The sequence below is a fragment of the Sylvia atricapilla genome, chromosome Z, assembly GCF_009819655.1.
Source record: "Sylvia atricapilla isolate bSylAtr1 chromosome Z, bSylAtr1.pri, whole genome shotgun sequence".
Taxonomy (NCBI): Eukaryota; Metazoa; Chordata; class Aves; order Passeriformes; family Sylviidae; genus Sylvia; species Sylvia atricapilla.
Window position 1 is genome coordinate 44,927,528 of NC_089174.1, and position 20,268 is coordinate 44,947,795.

The following is a 20,268-nucleotide window of genomic DNA, read 5'->3' on the forward strand; positions in this document are numbered from 1 at the left end:
CATCCAGAGGGGTCTGTGCAAGAGGACTGTTCACTGTTTTTCCAAGCAAGTGGTTATTTTAATCAAGGAATGAACTAGAATATCCTATAACATCCAAGTCAGACAGCTTCACATATTCTTACAGAAAAATCAAAACCCTTACCAAATAAACCTGACACCCGAGGAAAAAACATGCGTTGTAAACAGACCCAAAGCTACATTCTTTCTGCTTTTTATACTAGTTCAACACTTCAGTAGAATTTACAGTTGGAAGTTCTTTCTCAATTGGTGCAGAATCAATCCCAACAAGAAAGTTGTTTTCTTCCACCATCTCTAACTATGCAAAAGATAACATTTGGCCCAATTCCTCTATTATGGAGGCAGATGGTGTACCAAACAACCACTCTTCTCAAATTTATACCAGGTAAGCTACCCCTTCCTACTCCACTGCCCCCAAACCAGTGAAGCAACTAACAAATGGATTTTCCAACAAGATTTAAACCAGTTTTAATTGCCTTGATATGAAATAAAACTAAGGGAAGAAAATCAGCATAACACAAGAAATGGTCTTCCATGTAATGACTTACAAAAGGAAAATGGTTAGGCTGGTGCACTAGGATGGCTCTTAAATGAAATTTCCCCCACCCATTCCTCACCCAAGAATCTTCCACTGCAGACTGACTACACAAGGCCCAAAAAACAAAGCAGTGAATACTGTCGAACACAGCTAACCAGATAATCAAGTGGAAACTTAAAATAATGGTGGCCATGTTCTGGATAGCACATTTGATCCCTATCTGTATGATGAACCAATAACTAAATCTAGGGTGGTACCTAAAAATAAAATTAAACTAAAAAATAACCTCAACAAAAAACCCTACCCCTAAAAAAAAAAAAACAAGGACAAGAAAACTAATATACACACACACAAAAAAAACCCCAAACAAAATAACAAACAAACAACACCCCCAAAACCTATAAACCCCACAAAACAAAACAAAGAAGAGAACAAAAACATCCCTACAAAACTGGAGGAAGGAGAGTGAGAAACGAAAAAAAAAAGATAGTAAAGCAGTAAAGGAAACTCTTTATGAAAACAACTCTAGCTCTAGGATAAGTTGGAACACCTATAAAATTAACTTACTCCAGAATTTCAAAGCATGATTAGTGCACTTATTAAGGCAGTGCCATGCAGATTGCATTTCACCTCCCAAGAAAAATTATTTAGAATTTGACCAATATCTGCCCCTTTCCAGACATGTCTAGCCAAAAATTAGTTTACTATGACATGTCATATCTGCATACAATGCAAGACACATTACATGATGAACTGAAGTTAATCAATTTGCAGTATTTTCAGACAGAGAAGTTTAAGGTAAAACCATCAACAGCCAGTCTCACAAGCAGTTCAGTGTCAAAGCTACTCCATTCTGTATGCCACAATTACAGTAGTGATCCAAGTATCACTGACCATTTAATAACCAGTACTCTAGTAACCCCAAGCAAACTAATCTGCAAATGTGCCAAAAGGTTAGGGAAATGCAAGCACATGACTAGACAGGTTGTTATTTTGAGGTTGCACCACTGAACAAAACGTTCCAATCTATAAAAGCTTCAATTCCCAATTCCAAAACAGGAAAATACAGCTACTGTGAAGAAAGGGAAAGGAAAAAAAAAAAGTGTCAAGCTTTGAGCACTTAGCTGGGCTCTAAAGTCAGAAGAAGCAAGACACCCCTTATCTAGAAATTGGCAAAACCATTGCTGTTATTCATTAAACTGAGGGTGTCAATATGGCAAATCACGAATGCTTAGAACAGCAAAGGAATCCAAGCAAAATTAAAAGTACAATACTAAAGACAAATTTCTCATTAACTGTCTTAAAGATTGTCTGGAGAAAAATATGATCTTATTATGCAAGAGACAGTTCAAAGAGTAACTCTGAAAACTGACTGCTACATCTGCAAAACAATACATCTTTGTGTTGTAAAAGCTATGTATAAAAACCCTGCAATGCATATGCATCTTGTGAATGAAACATTCACATAAATCTCACCTTGTCACTGTCATCAGTACAAATGTGATCTTGATGGATTGAGTGGCATTGAAACGATGTACCAATACTACCTGGAAAACAAGGAGGGAAGGGAGAAAAAATAATTCTGTGAACACTAAAAATAAATTTAGCAAACTTTCTTTTCTCCAAGATTTAGTTGCCAAACAGCTAGGTTTGATAACAAAATAAGCATCAGAGACACATTTTACAAGTGTGCCAATGTCTTCACATGTATTGTTTTTTTAAAGATTTTTTAAACAGAATAAAATTATAGCTAGTGCATCAATCTAAAACAAGTGCAGTAAAGTACATATGCACATATAAAAATAAGGAGAAGCTACACAATTCAAGTTTATATACTGTACTACAGAACATTTTCAGCACCTTGGGTAACCGCAAACCAGCAGTCTCATTCCAGCAAAACATTAAGAATAAAAGAGGAAAATTCCAAGGTCCAAGTTTTAATTGTATCCAGTTTTCTTGTAATGGAATTTCTGCCTGCTTAATGTTTCTATACAAGTTTCTTTATACCTAAGAACAAAAGGGACAAAACACCTCTACAAAGGCTTACCCCAGCCCTGAGACTTCTGTCCAAGGAATATATGAAAATATTTTACAAAGCTTCTTTCTGACTTATCACTTCAGAAAAAGTATTTTGGTATAGGAGTCATTGTACTGGCTTGAACAGCAGTAGAGTATGATCATACTGTATATTTTTTGTAGGAAGGGAAGGCAAAGAAGAAATCACTATATAGTTGAAATTTCAAGGTGAAAAGAGAAAAAAGAACCAGTTTTAAACAGTTCAAAATATGCACTGCTCTCCTCCTACTTGATTTAGACTCATGCAAACCACAAGTGTGCCACTACAAACACTCCACAAGTTTTCTTGAAACTGGAATCCGTTCAAGCTTAAAAGCAAGCTACAAAGCCCGGGAGACACAGCATTGAAGGTAAGGTTTGATATCTTTCTGCCCATTACCCCAGAGGCAGAACTGATGTAAAATACCACCTCTTAAATTTGTCTAAAATAAGAAAATAGGCAACAAGGAATAGTTAAGTTCAGCCAAATTACAACAAATACTTTTAAATTTGTTTCAGGCATCTACGCATGTAGATAGTGAAAGGAATTTCCAGAGCTGAAATTCCTAAGACTTACTCCCTAACAAATTGAAACTCATAAATGTAGACCTTACATTACAGGCTACATTAGATGCTTTACAGATAAGCGTTTCACGAACCATGATTGCATGCACCATCACAATGTTAAGCTGACTTTTTTCTAGCTATAACAGATGCCAGCAGTAGCAACATGGCTCAAATATAGAAGAGCTTCCAGATAGTAAGCGCAACATAAGACACCTGGGCAGCTCATCAGTTTTCATGATGCTATACTTTCAATTGTAACAATATCCATATTATCTGCATATTTCAGTCAAACTCAACTGTTCCACACACAACTAAGTGCAGTTAGCAGAGAATATGGCAATGTTTTCCTTTAAATTCTTTTCTTTTTTTCTTAACAGGATTATTCATGGCCTTTATGACATAATTGTTTCATTTGCAGTCAACTAGTACCCTCCAGTACAATAGCAAGATATAAGACAAAATCCCTAACTGTGAGAAGTGAAGGCATTACACACATCTTGGCCGCTTTGCACCAGTGAGCTGGCTGACCTCACCAACAGCCTCACCAAAACCTGCCTTCGGAAAAGGGTCTACATCCAAGACAGCACTGATAATGCAGTACCTTGAATGGGGCCAGCAGAAGTAACAGATCTGAAGACACTGACACAGCAGACTACCAGCTAAAGGCTCTGCTTCATGACAGTGCAATCTAGAGTTACATGGTCAGGAAATCCTGTCAGACTTTCGTGATCTTAAAAACATTTTATATATATATATGCATATAAAATATAAAAGCAGTTTTTAATAGCTGAGTTATTATGTTTTTAAAGCATTTTCTTTCTGACACATTGCACTGAGACAAGTCTGAAGGTAGGTTAATCACCTTGCACCCACCTGCAATCTCAAAAGATGACCTCAGCAGTTCTCTAGTCCATGTCAAGGACTTTTCAGTTGTTGTTTAACCGTTAAAGATGCCAGAGGACTGACAGGAACAAAAGCCAATTTGCATTGCATTGACTGCAGGGAGTAGATACAAACTCAGTTAAACTACCTTCATATCCTCAGATTTACAGGGAGTTTCAGACCAACTCAAGAACTAGCTGCTCTCCAAGATCAGCATATCCTAGGGCTACTACAATCAAAGCTTTAATTCTGACTGAAGAATTAACTCTGCAAAGATGACTGAGAGTGGGGAAAGTGCCATCAAGGCTCCTACATAAGGGGCAGAACGTGGCACACAAGCCACTGCCCTCAGCACCTTCCCAAATACACTTCCTTGCTACTGTGTTCAGGTGATGCAACTAATGCGCATCGTTTTCTCAAGCCTAATCCCAGTTTGAACTTCTTCTCTCCCACAATCCAAAGTAATTTCCATACTGTGCAAGTAACAGGGCACTTTGTAACTGACAACACTTAGTTTGTTTTCTCAGACTCATAGCTTCTAATACCTAGGTGACGAAAGAGCAGCCTCAATTTATGCTGAGATACCACCAAAACACAGCAGACATACATAAAACATCAGATCAGGCATCCTTCCACCCTTACCGGTATCAGACAGGGTAGAGAGTAATGCCCTTCAACTAATGTATAAATAAATATGTATATATTATTGTATATTATAAATATATGTATATATTTATAACCTCTTTAAACACCGTTAAAATTCTTTTGCACACTCTTCTTCAAACAAAGTGAGATACCCAGCATAGTATTATGACTTGCCCTCCAGGAAAAACATCTGTTCTTTTGAAACAGGCAAGAAAGAAAGAATGCTGCACTCCCCAGCTTTCGCAGGAAAGGGATTGTTTTTCTTCTAAACCCAGACATTAAACTGAATAGCAAAATGAAATCTTCAGAATTTCATGTGTTCTGTCAAACTTCTACATTGCAATAAAAAGAGAATCAGTATCAGGTTTGAAAGGCCTGCTTCATGCTTGCCAGTTTTAAGTCCAAACACACACAATGCTAGTCCAAGCGAAAAAGATGTGTGAATTCAAACCGTTTAATTCAGTAACTTCAGAGCTACTGGAAGTATCTCACTGCTTAAATGAATGATGCTGACTAATATATTCACTGACTCTCCAGCACCAGTTTCATTAGGAAATCATTTGTGTATGACACCTGTACTATTAATTTATCTGGAGTTAAGCTGTTGAGTCTTACTGACTTGCATGAATCAGACAAGTTCTGGGCTAAGTGCTGATTTGCAGACTAGAGTTTGTAAAGTAGGAAATGCATGGAAACTAAGTCTGAATCGGATCAAGTTTAGACTCTTAATTAACTCTTTCCTTTCCAAATTTGTGAGTTGAATGGAGTACATATACGTTTCTGGTGAGATACAGCCATGGATGGCTAGTCTACTTGAAAAGATACAAGGATGGGAGATTGAGTTATCTGTGATCTAGGAGCCTCAAGGTCCAACAAAATAATGCAAACCATTACTGTAGATTATTATCCTGTGCTAGTCAACAATGTTCCTCTATCTGTGTCACATTATTTAGATTTTAGATGCTCCATCTAATTCATGAGCCTTTCAAACTAAAATGAAGAAGCTACTTAACAGGTAAACATAATACGTTGCTGTTAAAACAAAGTTAGAGGAGAGTTCAATAAAAGATACAGCTACTCAGGTTGGTCAAGTAAGAGCTGGGCTGCAAACTTTTAAACTTTTTTCCCTATGCCTGCAAATCTGACCACAAAGAAGACACATGATACATTGCATGGTAGCTGTATACAACGCATACTAGGATTGCCATTCTTCCCCTCCTTCCACTCCTTTTCTTCCCACTTCTTCCACTCCTTTTTTTATAAACTCCAACAAATTGATATTTTCGTGGATTTGCATCCACTTTCACTTGGGCTGTTTAAAGAATTTATTACACCCTAGGAAGAGCTAATATTTTCAGTTGCGTGGTATAGGACACAACATTGATAATTTAAAGCAACTCCTCAGCATGGAATATACCTATCTAAGGCACTATGATAAAACTCTGGGACACATTTTAGCCAGGAAGCAGTCTAAAGTCACTAGAAAAGAAAAAAAGGTAAAATGCCTCCTGAACTTCTCTTCTTCCTTTTCTCCTGCTTCCTCTACTTGTCAAGAAATCCACGCTCTCATCAAACTACAAACAGAGGTTTGCTGGTGTTTCCTGAGTTCTGGTGTCCCCATCTGCACTCTGGCCCAGTCAATCTTACTGGTAAACCTGCCAGCCCCTTTTCCCCATGACAATGCTCAGCCAAGGAATGCTATCCTCAATTCCACACATCCAGTGACAACGTAGATACCTAGTACGCATCAGGAAGCATGGCAACACTGCAAGAAAAGCTCCCTCAGGTTTTACTTTTCTACAGCTATCAGAGAAACACACAGCATGCTTACTAACCAGCAAGAAATGGGATGAAATGGCACAACTGAGAGTTCAAAATGAAATCTGGGCCTACATTAATTGCACCTAAGTTAAGTGTATCTTCCAGTCAAACTTCTGACTGAATGACACCTCTCAGACATTTTCAGAGAAAAGGAGAGGAACCTAAAGGGAAGACTTTGTATTTTAACACCTTTAAGTCTGACATATTTTAACACTACTAGAGTTTTAAAAAACAACAGGGAAACTTACTTTAGGACAGCAAAAAGCCTGAATCTGAGGCAGGCCTCAGCTTCATAAACAAAACTCATCGATAAATCAGAATTGAAGAAAGACATTTTAACCTGAAGTTTCTTCTGTGTCTCTGCAAGACTGCATAAACACTTTTATTTCAAGGAACATCTAATTTAAATTTACAGGAACAAACTGGGTAGCTTACTTCAGGAAATGTCCACAAAATGGCCTTCACAGCAGCCATCTGAATATAACCCCACCTACATACTGTTTACCTTAGTGTTAAAAATTTTATATTATTTGAAAGTAGATATCAGCAGCTTGAATTGTTAGGATGCAAGCTGAACTCTACCTGAACTATAAGGCCATATTGTGTAAGTCAGAGAGGTATTATAGTGAAAACTGAACATTAATAATAATTAGTAGAGACAAAGCTAGCAACTTAGAATATTATTTTAAAATAAATAGCTAGACAGCTCATAAATTGTGGTTTATGAACTCTAACAACTATATTTCAACATGGGCTATAAAACTAACAGAAACTCCCACTGCAACCAATCCAAGACAGTGTGAAGATGACCACATGGCTACCACTCGGTAACAAAATGATGAAGAGCAAGAAAACCCCAGACTCTACCATTGTTATTTTTTCAGACTGTCACACAAGAGATGGTCAATAAACCTACCTAATGGAGAACATAGTGACAAAAATTTCTTTAACGCTGTGCTTGCAAACCCACTTACAATAATGGCTCCCTCACCTCATACGAGGAACTACTGTATCCTAGCTGTTCCTACTCTTCTTCGTTCTCCACTAACTTTAGCAGCTACATGTTTTTTATGAAGAATGAGAAGTACACTTCAGATGGACTGGTAACCCACAGAGTCAATCACACAGTTTCATCCCTTCCACAGCAGTCTGAGACAAGGAAAAGGGACACTGCTTTGGGAGCCACTCAACTTCACCCTGCAAGTTTTTAAGATTTGCAAGAAGATTTGCAAGTTTTTAAGCTAAGCACCTACCTAAAAAAAAAAAAAAAAAAAAAAAAAAAGTTAGTCACTTTTACACTATAAAGTGTCCTAAGGATTCAGCACATCAGCAACATGCTTCCCCACATACCCTACAATTTTGCAGCTCAAGTCAGGTATCAAGTACAACATCAGATGATTTTTTTTTCCTCAACTAACAACACAGAATGATGGAATAACCAAAGACTCAATAACCATGAAGTATTCTAAAATGCATGTTTTCGTATCTTTACAGTACCCATACAAAAGCAAGGAATGTTTTCCATAGGCTTATTGACAGCTATTTGCTTTGCTCTGGGAATCGTTTTTTCCTGCTTATTCAAGGACCTGTTCAGCAGGAAATCATCCAGTGAAAAAATTTTCAGCATCAATAAACATTCAGGAAATCAGCTTAATGCAGAAATACTACTACACCCATAAACACAGTACCAGTATTTTACTGATGCTCTTAACACTCAAAATGTCAAGATACCAATTCTGTCTGAAGAGACTACACAGCCAAGCATAAGCAAAATGTTAGCAGGGTGTTAAGTCTGGTTCCTAGTGGTAAGTCACAGAGAAAAAAGAACTCTACAAATAAGTACGGAAAAAGCACTATTTGTATCAAACAAGCTCTTTAGACCACTTCCTCTCTGTTACCTTTGTATCTTCCTATTTCTCATGCAAGTGTCAAACTTGGAAGACTGCCAATAAATCAGGACCAGGAAATCACTTACAAATTTTGCAACCAAAAAACCTGCATCAGATGACAACTCAAGTCCCCTGGGAAAATTCACTGCTCATTCAATAGGGTACAAGCTAATTTCAAAGAATCATAGAACCATTTGGATTTTAAGGAATGTTTAAATAACATCTAGTCTATCTATCATTAGACCAGATTGCTCAAAACACTGCTCAATGTCACCTTTAATACTTTCTGTGATGGAACTTTGACAGCTCCTGCACAACATCCACAAGGGCAACCAGCTCCAGTGTTTCTCTACCCTCATTGATAAAACTTATTTCCTTCTATCTTCCTTATATTCCTAAATCTACCCTCTTTCCATTTAAAACCACAAAGACCCTGGTGCTGGACGCAGTACTATAGGGGTATCAACAGAGTGCAGTAGAAGGAGCAGAATCACCTCTCCTGACCTGTTGGCCATGCTTCTCTCGAGACAGCTGAAGACATGGTTTTGAGTTGTAAATACACACTTCTGGCTCATGTGAATGTTCATCCATCAGTATACCAAAAGTCTTTCTTTACACGGCTGCATTCAATCAATTCATCCACAGGCCTCCATGGAAATAGGGACTGCACTGACCCAGGGGCAGGGCCTTGCACTTGGCCCTGTTAAACCCCATGAGGTTCACATGGGTTCACTCAATGTCATCTAGTGATGGATGGCATCCCTTTCACCATGCATATCAACTGCACCACTCAGCATGGTGTCATCCACAAACTTGCTGAGGTTCTGCTCAGTTATTTTATGCCATTGATTAAGGTATCAAATGTATTTGTCCCAGCAGAGACCCCTAAAAGACATCAGTGGATATCTTTTGCATACTGACCTATTGGACATGGCCTGCCAGCCAATGTCTTATCCATCAAACAATACATTCATCAGATCCTTCCCCCTCCAATTCAGCAACAAGAACACTGTGTGGGACCATGTCAAAGGCTTTGCAGAAGTCCAGGGAGATACCTGCAGCTCTTCCCTTGACCACTGATGCAGTCAGGACTCCATCACAGAAAGTTGTGAGATTAGTCAGGCATGATTTACCCTTGGTGAAGCCCTGTTGGCTATCTCTAGGCACCTCCATGTCTTCCTCATGATTTGACATGGCTACCAGTAGGATCTGTTCTGTGATCTTGCTGGGCACAGAGGTGAGGCTGACTGCTCAGGGCATTTCTTTTCACCCTTTAAAAAAGGCTTTGTCCAAAAGAAAGCCAAAAGTGCCTGTGGGATTTTTGATTTTAGATACATGAATTCGAACAATCTCAACTGCTCTAAGGACATACAGAAATAACACCTAATATGTAAGCCAACCTTTTTGTGGGAAGAGAACAATTTTCCAAAAACTGACTTAGTCCCACAACCAGTACATGTTTCTTAAGGGATGATCTACCTGTATGTACACTCTGCAGATAGTTCCATGCTGCTGCAGACAAGAAGTGCAGATGCAGAAGAGATAACTCCCATGGACATAGCAGTCAGGTACTTGAACCAGATGAAGAACATGATCACCAGTTCCTCTCCCTCTAAGCAGTCATCTCTTTAGATCTTCTCTCATGACAAAATCATTTTAAGATGATTTTCTGAAGAGCTGACATAAACTTTACTTGCATCTTGAAACAATGAGCTCTGCAGCTAAAGCACAAAAACATACTTCCTCTTAACTGCTGTACTACAGGACTCTTACAAGACCCACCTAATGAAGAATAGTTGAGGCACAAAGCTTGATGCTTTAAGACACAGAGACTAAAGCAATGTTTTATTCTCCACTTTATTCTCCCCTGTGTACAATAAGATTCACAGCTCCTACACTGGTTATCTCTTGATACATAACAAAAGGAATTCATAGTTTATTAACAAGATAAAAGGAAACAGATCCCTTTCTGCATTAAAATTCTGCAAGAGAAGGACACCATTGCTAAGAAACTCCAAAGAGCATCTCCAGTTTGTGGTGTCTGGACCCTGTGGCTGCTTTGCTTAGCAGTTAATCAGAGTTTCCTAACTGTTCCTCCCTGAAGGCTGTTTCATCGGTATTGCCTCTGTGCAAGCGTAGTCTAGTCAAGGATGCTTGCACCCTTCAAATGCACATTTAATGTCATTCCAGAGAGAATGATAACATTCATTTACAGACAAAGAGTGAGGTGAAACTCACCACAGAAAATAGTACCTAAGGGCCAATATGTAGCAGTGCCTTTTCACAAGGAGCCTCTCCTCCAGGAAGTTCAGTATCTACTTAGAAAGAAGGAAACTTTTTGCCTATTCTTGTTATCTTTCAAAAGGAGGCTAACAGCAGTACCACAAGCCCAAAAGGCATCCAGACAGTTACTATAAAGCATACACAAACAGCTAGAAAAGGAGAGAAAACAGGTATTTCAATAATTCAGGGCTGACTTTTGCTGAAAGTAAAACCATTTAGAACAAAGACTAAAACTGGCAAGTCACAAGGCATTTTAAAAAAGATAAAATCTTTTAATCTTGTCCTGGAATTCAGTTTTCATCAACCACTGTGTGGGAGCTGAAGCAAGAGATGCAAATACCAAGCACAACTACATTAAAGGCCTAGTCTGAGCATAAAAGAGCACACAGATATCCTCTACACTGTTCTACTTCCATCTTTATAGGAATTTGAATTACTGGTTTTGAATAATCAGTTGTCTCGAATTTCTGAGCCTCCTGAATAGAAGTTGCTTTTGAAAAGCTACCTGAAATTTCAAGCCATTTGTTCTTCTCTATTTGTAACTACATTATTAAACTCATTTTCTTGAAATTAATCTTCTCTTCAGAATCTCATTTAGTATCTAAAAAATCAAAGACTGCTCACACAGACTTTCTGGATGCAATGAATAAAGGGCTTTCTATGGCTTACATTTATTGTTAGCAATATAAACCAGCCATCACTACTACAAAAAAAACCCCAAACAGGCAAGAAGCACAGTTTTGACTCTAAACCTTAGCTTGTTGCCCCTGTCTGTTTCTTTATGGTATCATTCATCAAATCTAGCATTAATTTGCACAAAGACTGTGGTAATTGTTTCGTTGGGGTTTTTGGCTTTAATGGGGCTTTTCTAATAAAAGCCTTGCAGCTCCCATCCAACCTACTAGCCTGGAGAAGAGAATGTTTGAGTGGTAAAAATATTGTTGGTGTCGATTTTTGTAGTCTTTGACGCAGATAGGAAAGACCAATGAAGTCCAATGTCAGTGAAATCCAAGAAACTAAGTTTTAAATTCACCTCAATTATTTATTCTTTTGTCTTTTATTTTCACTGCATTTTCTATCTAACCATAAAGCAAAGGGTAATTAAGAGGCATTTCCTTGCAACTGACCTTGCAAACATCTGTTTGAAATGGAATAAATTCTAAAAGCATGGTTAAATGTACATGATCAAGCCACCTCTAGGAAATTGTTTCAAACGAGAGAGAGCCCAAGCTCTCTCTAAAGACAGCTTATTTGATAAAATGTGAAAACCTGAACACCATCAAAACTGGCCTAAGAGAGAACCCAAAGAAGTGAGATCTAAGTAGTGCTCTATTATTGTATATGAGTTTTCCACATCTCTCACCTCCCTGAAGCCCATGAAGTGCTTACAACTGCAACTAACATTCATAATCAGTAAGAAGTGGCTTGCCCCAACAAAATGAAAAAGTTAATTTACATTCTACAGGCCATGAAATAACTTTCTCTCTTCCTGTCATTCTTGGGTTTTTTCCAATTAGTAAGCATTTATTCCAGTCTTGTTTCAAAGAAAACCCATGTTAACAATCAATATTTTATGTCTTTTTCTCATACATGCAGAGTATAAAGCCATCAGCCAGAGACACCACAACTACTTCATCAAAAAAATCATACAAAATGTTTAATAATATTTCTGTCCCCTGAACAAACCAAGCTATGATGATAGCATAGAAGCTACTTTGGATGAAAGGAACAAAAGGTCAACAGAATACCTCTTTTAAGCCAGTGTTGCTTGTACTAAATTGTAGTAGAGATTTTGATTCCACAATATCACAGTTTTCCTCCCTTTTTGGCTATATCCTGTCTCAAGCTGACAAAGCTTGAGAAACATTCTGAAGAACCTCAGCTTGGTTTATCACAAGCAGCAGTATCATTATCATCAATAAGATAAAGTTTTGAGAAAATAAGAGAATTTGACATCTACATATCATCAAATACTGAATGTTTCTCTGAAAAAGCAGGTTCTAAGTTTTTGGAGTAACATCCAGTAAGTAAATTACATTAAGCTTTACAGAATAACAATTCCGTGCTAATTCTGTCATGGGGAATTCTTTACAACTTATTTTTTTGTACTCTGGTTCTTAAAACCAAGATGCATTACCATATACTTTGTCTGGTCTTGGTATTCCTTTCCCAAGATGCCTAGACATCTCCACAGCTCCCAGTCCCTGTCATCACCTATATTCCACTTGCCCTTGTCTACACTCTATGCTCATTTTCAAAACCTTTTTGTTCTATACTGCGATAGGCAGGATAGTTGATATCCTGAGGAAGGATCATCCCCAGTTTTAGTTCTGGTGCAAATATGAGAAACAATTATTATGGGCATAACCCACAGGTAAAACTACAAGTTATTCAGCTAGCAATCAGGTACGCAGAAAGCACAAGGTTTTTTGCTTTCAGTTTCCAGCCTTTCAGAAATCTCATATCTTTTTTAACCATTTGGAGTTTTAAAGGTTCTTTCATTTAAGAGGACATCCATAAGGAGAGTAAATCAGAACACTGGCTACAGGAGACCAAGCCTGTGCCAAGTTTCAAATCTGAGGAGCATATTAGTTAACTAGAAATTTTTTAATGAAGAAGTATTCTGAAAAACTTACATTTAAAACCTTTGCTCCTGTCAGTACAAGTCTTGGCAGTAAATCTCCGCTTGTCTTTTAAACCTTCTTTTGAAAGGTCACAGTAAGGTCTTCCCAGAGATTTCGCTCCTCCAGACTGAACAACCCCAACCCTCAGGCTCTCCTCAAAAGAAAGGTGCTTCAGCCCTCTGACCATTTTTTGTGGCTCTTCTCTGGACCTGTTTCAACAGTTCCACGCCTTTTGTGTACTTAGGTCCCCAGAACTCAGTGCTGCATTCCCACTGGGATCTCAGAAGAGCAGAGAAGAGGGGCAAAATCACTCCCAAGATGCAGTTAACTTTCTGAGCCAAAATGCATTTCTCTCTGTCCTGGACTCTGGAGATTGCAGAATATATCTTCTAAAGTCCTCCCAAATTTAACACAGAAAAAATCCTTTAGCTTCTCCAGCAATACCAGCAGACACAAAACCTCTTCTGAAAACAACCATATGCCCTAGGTTAGAGGCAAAAATCTTCTATGGTTAAATATGCTTCTTTTTCAGTAAGAACACCCACACTGTCCTACTGAGTACCGCAAATAGGGCAACTTTTCAATATGGTTGGATCAGCCATTAGTTTTGCACAATGCTGTCTTTCCTCTTTTAAAACCAGAAATTGGTCTATCCATATTCCACAGTCTACCAGGTCTCAGCAAGATCATTAAATGTTAACAGAAGCACTCTTCTGGTACATATTCAACACAGAGATTAGAAACTTGTCAGCCATAGAATGAGTTAAATTTGTAAATGAGAACAAATGTTTACATTTATTTTACCTTTAGACATTCATAACTCTAGTAAAGAAACTCTGGAAGCTCTGATACTTCAGAACAAATGGATAATCTTGTCACAGTACTTGTCAATAGTAATTCTGTCTGGAGAGAGCACAGAAGACAGCACTTCATTTCTTCTTCTTTTTGCACAGCCTTTCAGCTCACAACAAATAGTTCTGGGACCCTGGACCTGCAGGTTGCATGTGGATGGTGGTGAAAAGTGAAGAGTGACAGATTCATCCTGCATAAATTTGTAATAAATAAACTATTCTCAATCCTCTACTTTTCATAACTAATTTAAACTCCATTCAGTTTTTCACTTCTGATAATCTTTGCATTTTCCAAAACTCATCTAAGGTTCTCAACAGAAAAGAAACTTTTTTTCTTGGAAAGAGTGCATTAACAAAATTAGCTCTGACTAACATGCTAATCTGAAGTCACTGCCATAATATCCATCAGAAAGGTAATTTACCCTTCTGTCAAGTATCTATTCAAGCAACACAAGCTGGATTGCACCTATCTGTATATGTTAAATATTTGGAATCAAATGCCCTAACATGACCAACATCAAAACTAACAGGACAGGTAACACCAAGGGTCAAGTTTAGCTGCCTCTAGCTGTATAAAATATGCAGCATACAGGCAGTTTCTCATTAATTCACAGCATACAGAATACAGAGACAGAAAGATTCTTCCATCTGGAGGTCCACTGAGACTCAAACAGCCACATAGCCCCATTTTTTGGATGGTACATTCTACTTGTCAGTATTTTAAAAGATAAGATTACTGAGTTCTCAGAAGAGCATTCTTATTCCAAACCCTTTCTTAATAATGGACAGAAAATGCAGAACAATGAAGTGCCATAGTAATACACTGTCCAAGAAAAATCACGATGGACCATTATAAAAATTGTATGCACAACTTTTATTACAATCCTTGATGCAAGGAAAAGTCTTTGAACATCAGAAACCAGCAAGTAAAAATACATTAGTTTAAATTAAGATTCTGTACTTAAACTTAATGTAAGCTACTTTCAAATGTACTTGAAATTGAAACCAAGTCGTCTAGAACAAAAACCAGAAAAGCAATAGAATACTTCAGAGGGTGAACATTAGTTCTGATCTTTTAGGATCAGTCAAGCCTCTGAAGGAAGTTCTTGGCCAATGAAATGAAGTCAGAGATGTTTAGGGTATTCTTGCAAAAGCTGATGCCTTTTGTTCTTCTTCCTATTGAAAAGAGTTTAATAGCTTGCTTGTTCAAGGTTAGGAAATTTATTACAAACTGTAGGAGAAAATTGCTTAAGTTTTACATACTGGAAAAAGAAGGCGAAGTGCAAGTGAATACTAAATCACTAGTTCTACAAACACTACATGTTAAGAAAAAAATTCTTAAATTTGCATCTCCCTCAAATAATTTTCTTTCTATTTTCCTGATTTCTCAATGCTGCTTTATTTTCAGCATACTGACGAAATACATCTACCTTTCAAGACTGTTTTAACAGCTTGTTGTCTAAACTTATTTTATGTTTCTATTAAATAGAAACCGATCATTAATTAAGAAATAAAAATTAATCTTATCAAGGAAAATGAAGTAAACCATACAATTTTTCAAAAGCCTAAAACACAGAATGTAAGAACAGTAAATTGTGCAGCTATATAAATTCCTTAAATGTGCCTCTAAGTTACCTCCTTTCCTCACAAAACTTAGCAAACAAGACTTCAAACGTTATGTTCAACAGGAAATACCCTTACTGACTAGCAAGATTCAAGTTTTCTCTAGATGAACCCTCCAAAGTTAAACTGAAAACCATAAATCAAAGGAGTATCCTAACTGGCAATTCAAATTAATTAAAACCAACCAAACTCAGTTTCCCTGTGAAGGCATTTTTGTGGTGGCCTGTGGGTTTTGCTTCAGGCTTTTCCCCCTCCATGTTAAAGCTGAACAGAAAGCATACACAACCTTTATGAATTAAAAGAAGCAAGATGTAAGGCACACTGGCACATATGCTAAGTAAAACCAACAACAAAGTAAGGGACATCATATCTTGACCTAGCAGCATTTGTTTTCAAGGTATGAAGTTACAAAACCTAAGTAGAATGTTTCTCTGAAATGTAAAGCAATTACCACAATATAAATTATTTTTAAATAACTACAGGATGATTATTAAAAATGGTCCTGTAAAAATGTTTGAAGTGTTAACTGTATCAAATGTTTAACCCATAGATGCCTGACATTTGAGATGCCTTCCAATTACCACCTCCTCTCATACAGCTTGTCTGTCCAACAGTACATACATTCATGGTGAGGCATGACACATGTGGTGCTACTTTGCTACTTCGTAACTCCTACAGCCATCAGCAGAAGCAGCCTGGGTTCTAGACAATGACGAGAGAGATCTGTGACCAAGAATGTGCACAGAAAGTCCAGGATCTTGCAGCTAGCTTCCCTTATCAGTCTCCAACAGACCTGCTTAGTGACCCCCGACACAACAGTGGAAATACTCCTCTCCATGCATCCATAGTGTTCTCAGACACTGTTTAACTCCATGCTCAGAAGTTACCAACTGACCAAGAGGGGCATCACCTGAAAAGCTGGCTTAACACTACCAATTGTAAATGGGATTGCCTCATCTGGAGTGACTTTGAACAAAGCTGGCACAGTGCAACTCTCTGTTATGAACAGAAGTACATCTCCTTGCCCCCCCTACTATAAACAGAGGGGTAGCATGAAAAGAATAACTTAAACTACTGCTCATTTTTTAAGCATCAAAAGCATGATGGATATAAAATGTATTTTTCTCTCTATCCTAAGGACTGCATCTACTTTAAGTCTATAACCTAGAGAAATTGACTAACAAAAGTTTCCCAGTGCAGAACTGTCCTTTGATGTAATTAAAAACAATCTTTTTACTTCACTATACTTAGGAAAAATAAAGGAACAGAAAATGAAGAAGCCACAAATGCCTCATTCACAAAAACATGCAATGCACAGTTTGCTTGTGATTCCTTCTCAGTGCTGTTTCACCAGGCATTACAAGGTAACTAAAACCCAGTAAAACTGTAAGTATGGTTTGTACTGAACAGCCTTATCAGATGTTAGGCTGAGAGCAAAGTGCCTTCTGCTACCAAACAAGTGAATTAAAATCCTAAATGAACTAGAAGGAACTCAGGTTTTTCTTTATTTCTGTGTGTGTGTAACTATACCTGCCTGTTATACAGTTTGTAAAATCTGTGAGTTGCCTCAACACAGTGCACAGTGGGACACGAATTTTAGCTTTATTACTTTACCATCAGCTTTAAAAAGCCAAGGCAACACATATAAACATGAACATAATTTTTAAAAAAATCATATACACTACTTTGTTTCAAAAGCAAACCTAGGTTAAAAATATTTTTTTATATATGAGACTGAGGCAGTTTTCCTAGCAGAATATGCTTTTGCCAATATAAACTGCCTCAGAAGTGTAAACCTTAGCTTCCTAATCACACCAGAAAACTCATTCTAGCTAAACAATACCTCCACAACTCACTACAAAACAGTATTGTTTATAGTCCTACTCCAGCTTTCTCTCCACAACCTACACTCTGATGGCCACTATTGAGTACAAAAGGTTCACCTGCACTTCTCCAGAATGGTTGAAGCTAGCAAACAAAACTAGAACTTGATGTAGAAATACCTACCATTATACAGTAAACATCTGCTGAATAGGCTTCTCTCAAAAACAGCCTCTTGCAAAGTAATTCACAGAGACTTCCTTTTAATCACCTGCTCGAATCACTGGGTCACTGCACAATGTCTGCAGCAAGAAGAACTGAAAAGAATGAAGAACAATCAGAAATGCGCAACCACTCACTTGGCAGGAGATGCAGCCCAGGAAGGCTAAGCTATGCTACCAGTCTCACTGGATATCAGCTGAGAGCATTGACAGGCAAACTGAAGTTGCCAAAGCCACAATTCTGTTTTTCCAGCTACAACAAACTGTGGGTGCATGGTCTGTTTCTGTGTTTGTGTGTTTAAAGGGAACCATTAAAATTTATTCAAATGGGTATTAAAAAAACTCCACTAATCCATTCTCGACACAAGCTTTACTCTTAGTTAACAGTAAACATTCAAGTACAATTTTAACACTGTGTACATATAATGGAAACAAATAAGATCACATTATCAATTACCCAGCGATTTGTATACAAACGGAATATAGCTGCAGGAACTATATAAACACCAGCCAAATCCACAAAACCTCTACTACTCAGGGTCTTTCAAATCAAAATGAAGTTATGTTTTTAAATTAAAAAAGAACAAAGAAACGAAACGGTAGCATTTACTTGGGCTCTGGCCAGGAATGCCAAATTCTATTGCCTGCCATGTGTTTTCACTGCAGTGATAAATTCTACTACAGAAGAGGTTATAGTATGAGCAACAATCTCTAATAGTAGGAACCCTACTAGTAAACCCTAATAGTAGGAACAGCTTTTAACACATTTCATGAAACTATTAATTATATTATAAGATTTGAAGGTGGTCACCAAATTATCTTCTGTTTATTCCCTTCCTTTTCTTCAACAATCTTAAAAAAAAAAACCCAAAACAAAAAGCAAAACTATCAAACAACCCAAAAACCCACAAACCAACACACAAGATTTTGACATGGGAAGTATCAGTGTTTGCAACAGGCAGAAGATAGTGTGAATGGATATTATGCTTTCCACTTACTTCCTTGCACAACAGCATCAGCCAAGGCAATACATCAATTTTTACCAGCTAAGTTACTTTCAAACTCACATCAACTCCAACTAGAAAGGGAGACTCACAGATAAGTGAAGAATTGGAGAGTAGCACTAGAAAGAATAAAGAACCCTGACTGACAAGAACAAGAGGCACTTAAGCAGCAACACTACAGGCTGAAGGGGCCCCTGTCTGAAGTGTACATGCAATACATGCAGTCTGAAAACACACAGGAGGAGGAATAACTCTGCATCCAGTCACCACACAACGTGACTGGAATAACTGAGATCCTGCAGGAATGACAGAGCTGTGATGGACAAACAGATGCTCTTCAGAAAATGCAGACAGGGAAGATGAGGGGTACCTTCATGCAAAAGTTTGGATACATGCAGCTCTTTTAGGAGACAACAGGTGGCTGAGGGTTTGTGGATCCACATCAGAAAAGATGTCAGGAAATGTGGCATCATGACAAAAGATTTTTCTACAGACCTCCCACAAAGACAGAGCTTCCTAAACAATTTGAGGATTGCTTTTGATCACAAACTTGGTTCTTGTGAATGATTTTAATCTCTTTGGCATCTCCTTGAAAAAGACAACAGAGAAGGTGAGGACACACACTAAAAATAACAGAAATAGAAATGATAGAAACGGATAGGATAGAATTCCTATAAATAGTATCTTCTTAATACCGGTACTGGACAGGGTAACCTGAGCTGGTGTACAGCTAAGTACATCTGCAATTTGCTAGCTGGGAAGTATCAATGAAGGATGCAAAAATCGCTGGCAGCCTCAGTGTAAATGACCAGGGAATTCTAAACTCTGTAGGCAGAGGAAGGTGAGCAGTATTGTAAGCAAATTTAGGAATCAGTAGGTATGATCCAACTGAAAGCTGCAATGATGCGTAAAGGATCACAAGAAAGCAAGTAGGTCAAAGAACATTCTCCAGGCACAGGAGCAGTCCAGTCCAATACTCAGGAAATCAAATACACATATCAGAAGAGCAGCCCAGCCAAAGAACCCATGATGGAACTCCATTGCTAAAATGCAGTATAGAGGAGGTAAAAGCGAGATTAGGCTACAAAGGAAAAATTTAGATACATTGCCTGGGCATGCATGAATGGCACTAGGAAAGGCAAAGCTCATCTGCAAGTAAGACCTGCAAGCATTCAGAAGGATAACATGAAGAGTTTCTACTGCTCTATGAACAGTAAAAGGCTGACCTCTGAAAACACAGAATAGTTATTGAATGGAGTAGGTGATTTAGTATACCCAGGAACAGATAAGAGAGAGGTACACAAATGTCTTCTTTGACTTTGTTTTTTACCTGCAAAGTATTCCTTATAGACAGGGTTCAAGGAGGTTCAAAGAAAAGACCAGTGGATGATTTAGTCAGAAATTGTGTAACAGAACTTGGTCCATA

General features: G+C 37.9%; 1 protein-coding gene across 1 annotated transcript in view; it reads right to left on the reverse strand.

Moving 5' to 3' along the window:
• The window catches only part of RNF38 (ring finger protein 38), a 108,101-nt gene that overhangs the window by 49,417 nt on the left and 38,416 nt on the right, over positions 1 to 20,268 (reverse strand). Inside the window, exon 2 of the mRNA XM_066339768.1 lies at positions 2,033 to 2,103. Within this exon, the coding sequence (XP_066195865.1) occupies positions 2,033 to 2,103 (71 nt within the window). The remainder of the gene's footprint in view (positions 1 to 2,032; positions 2,104 to 20,268) is intronic.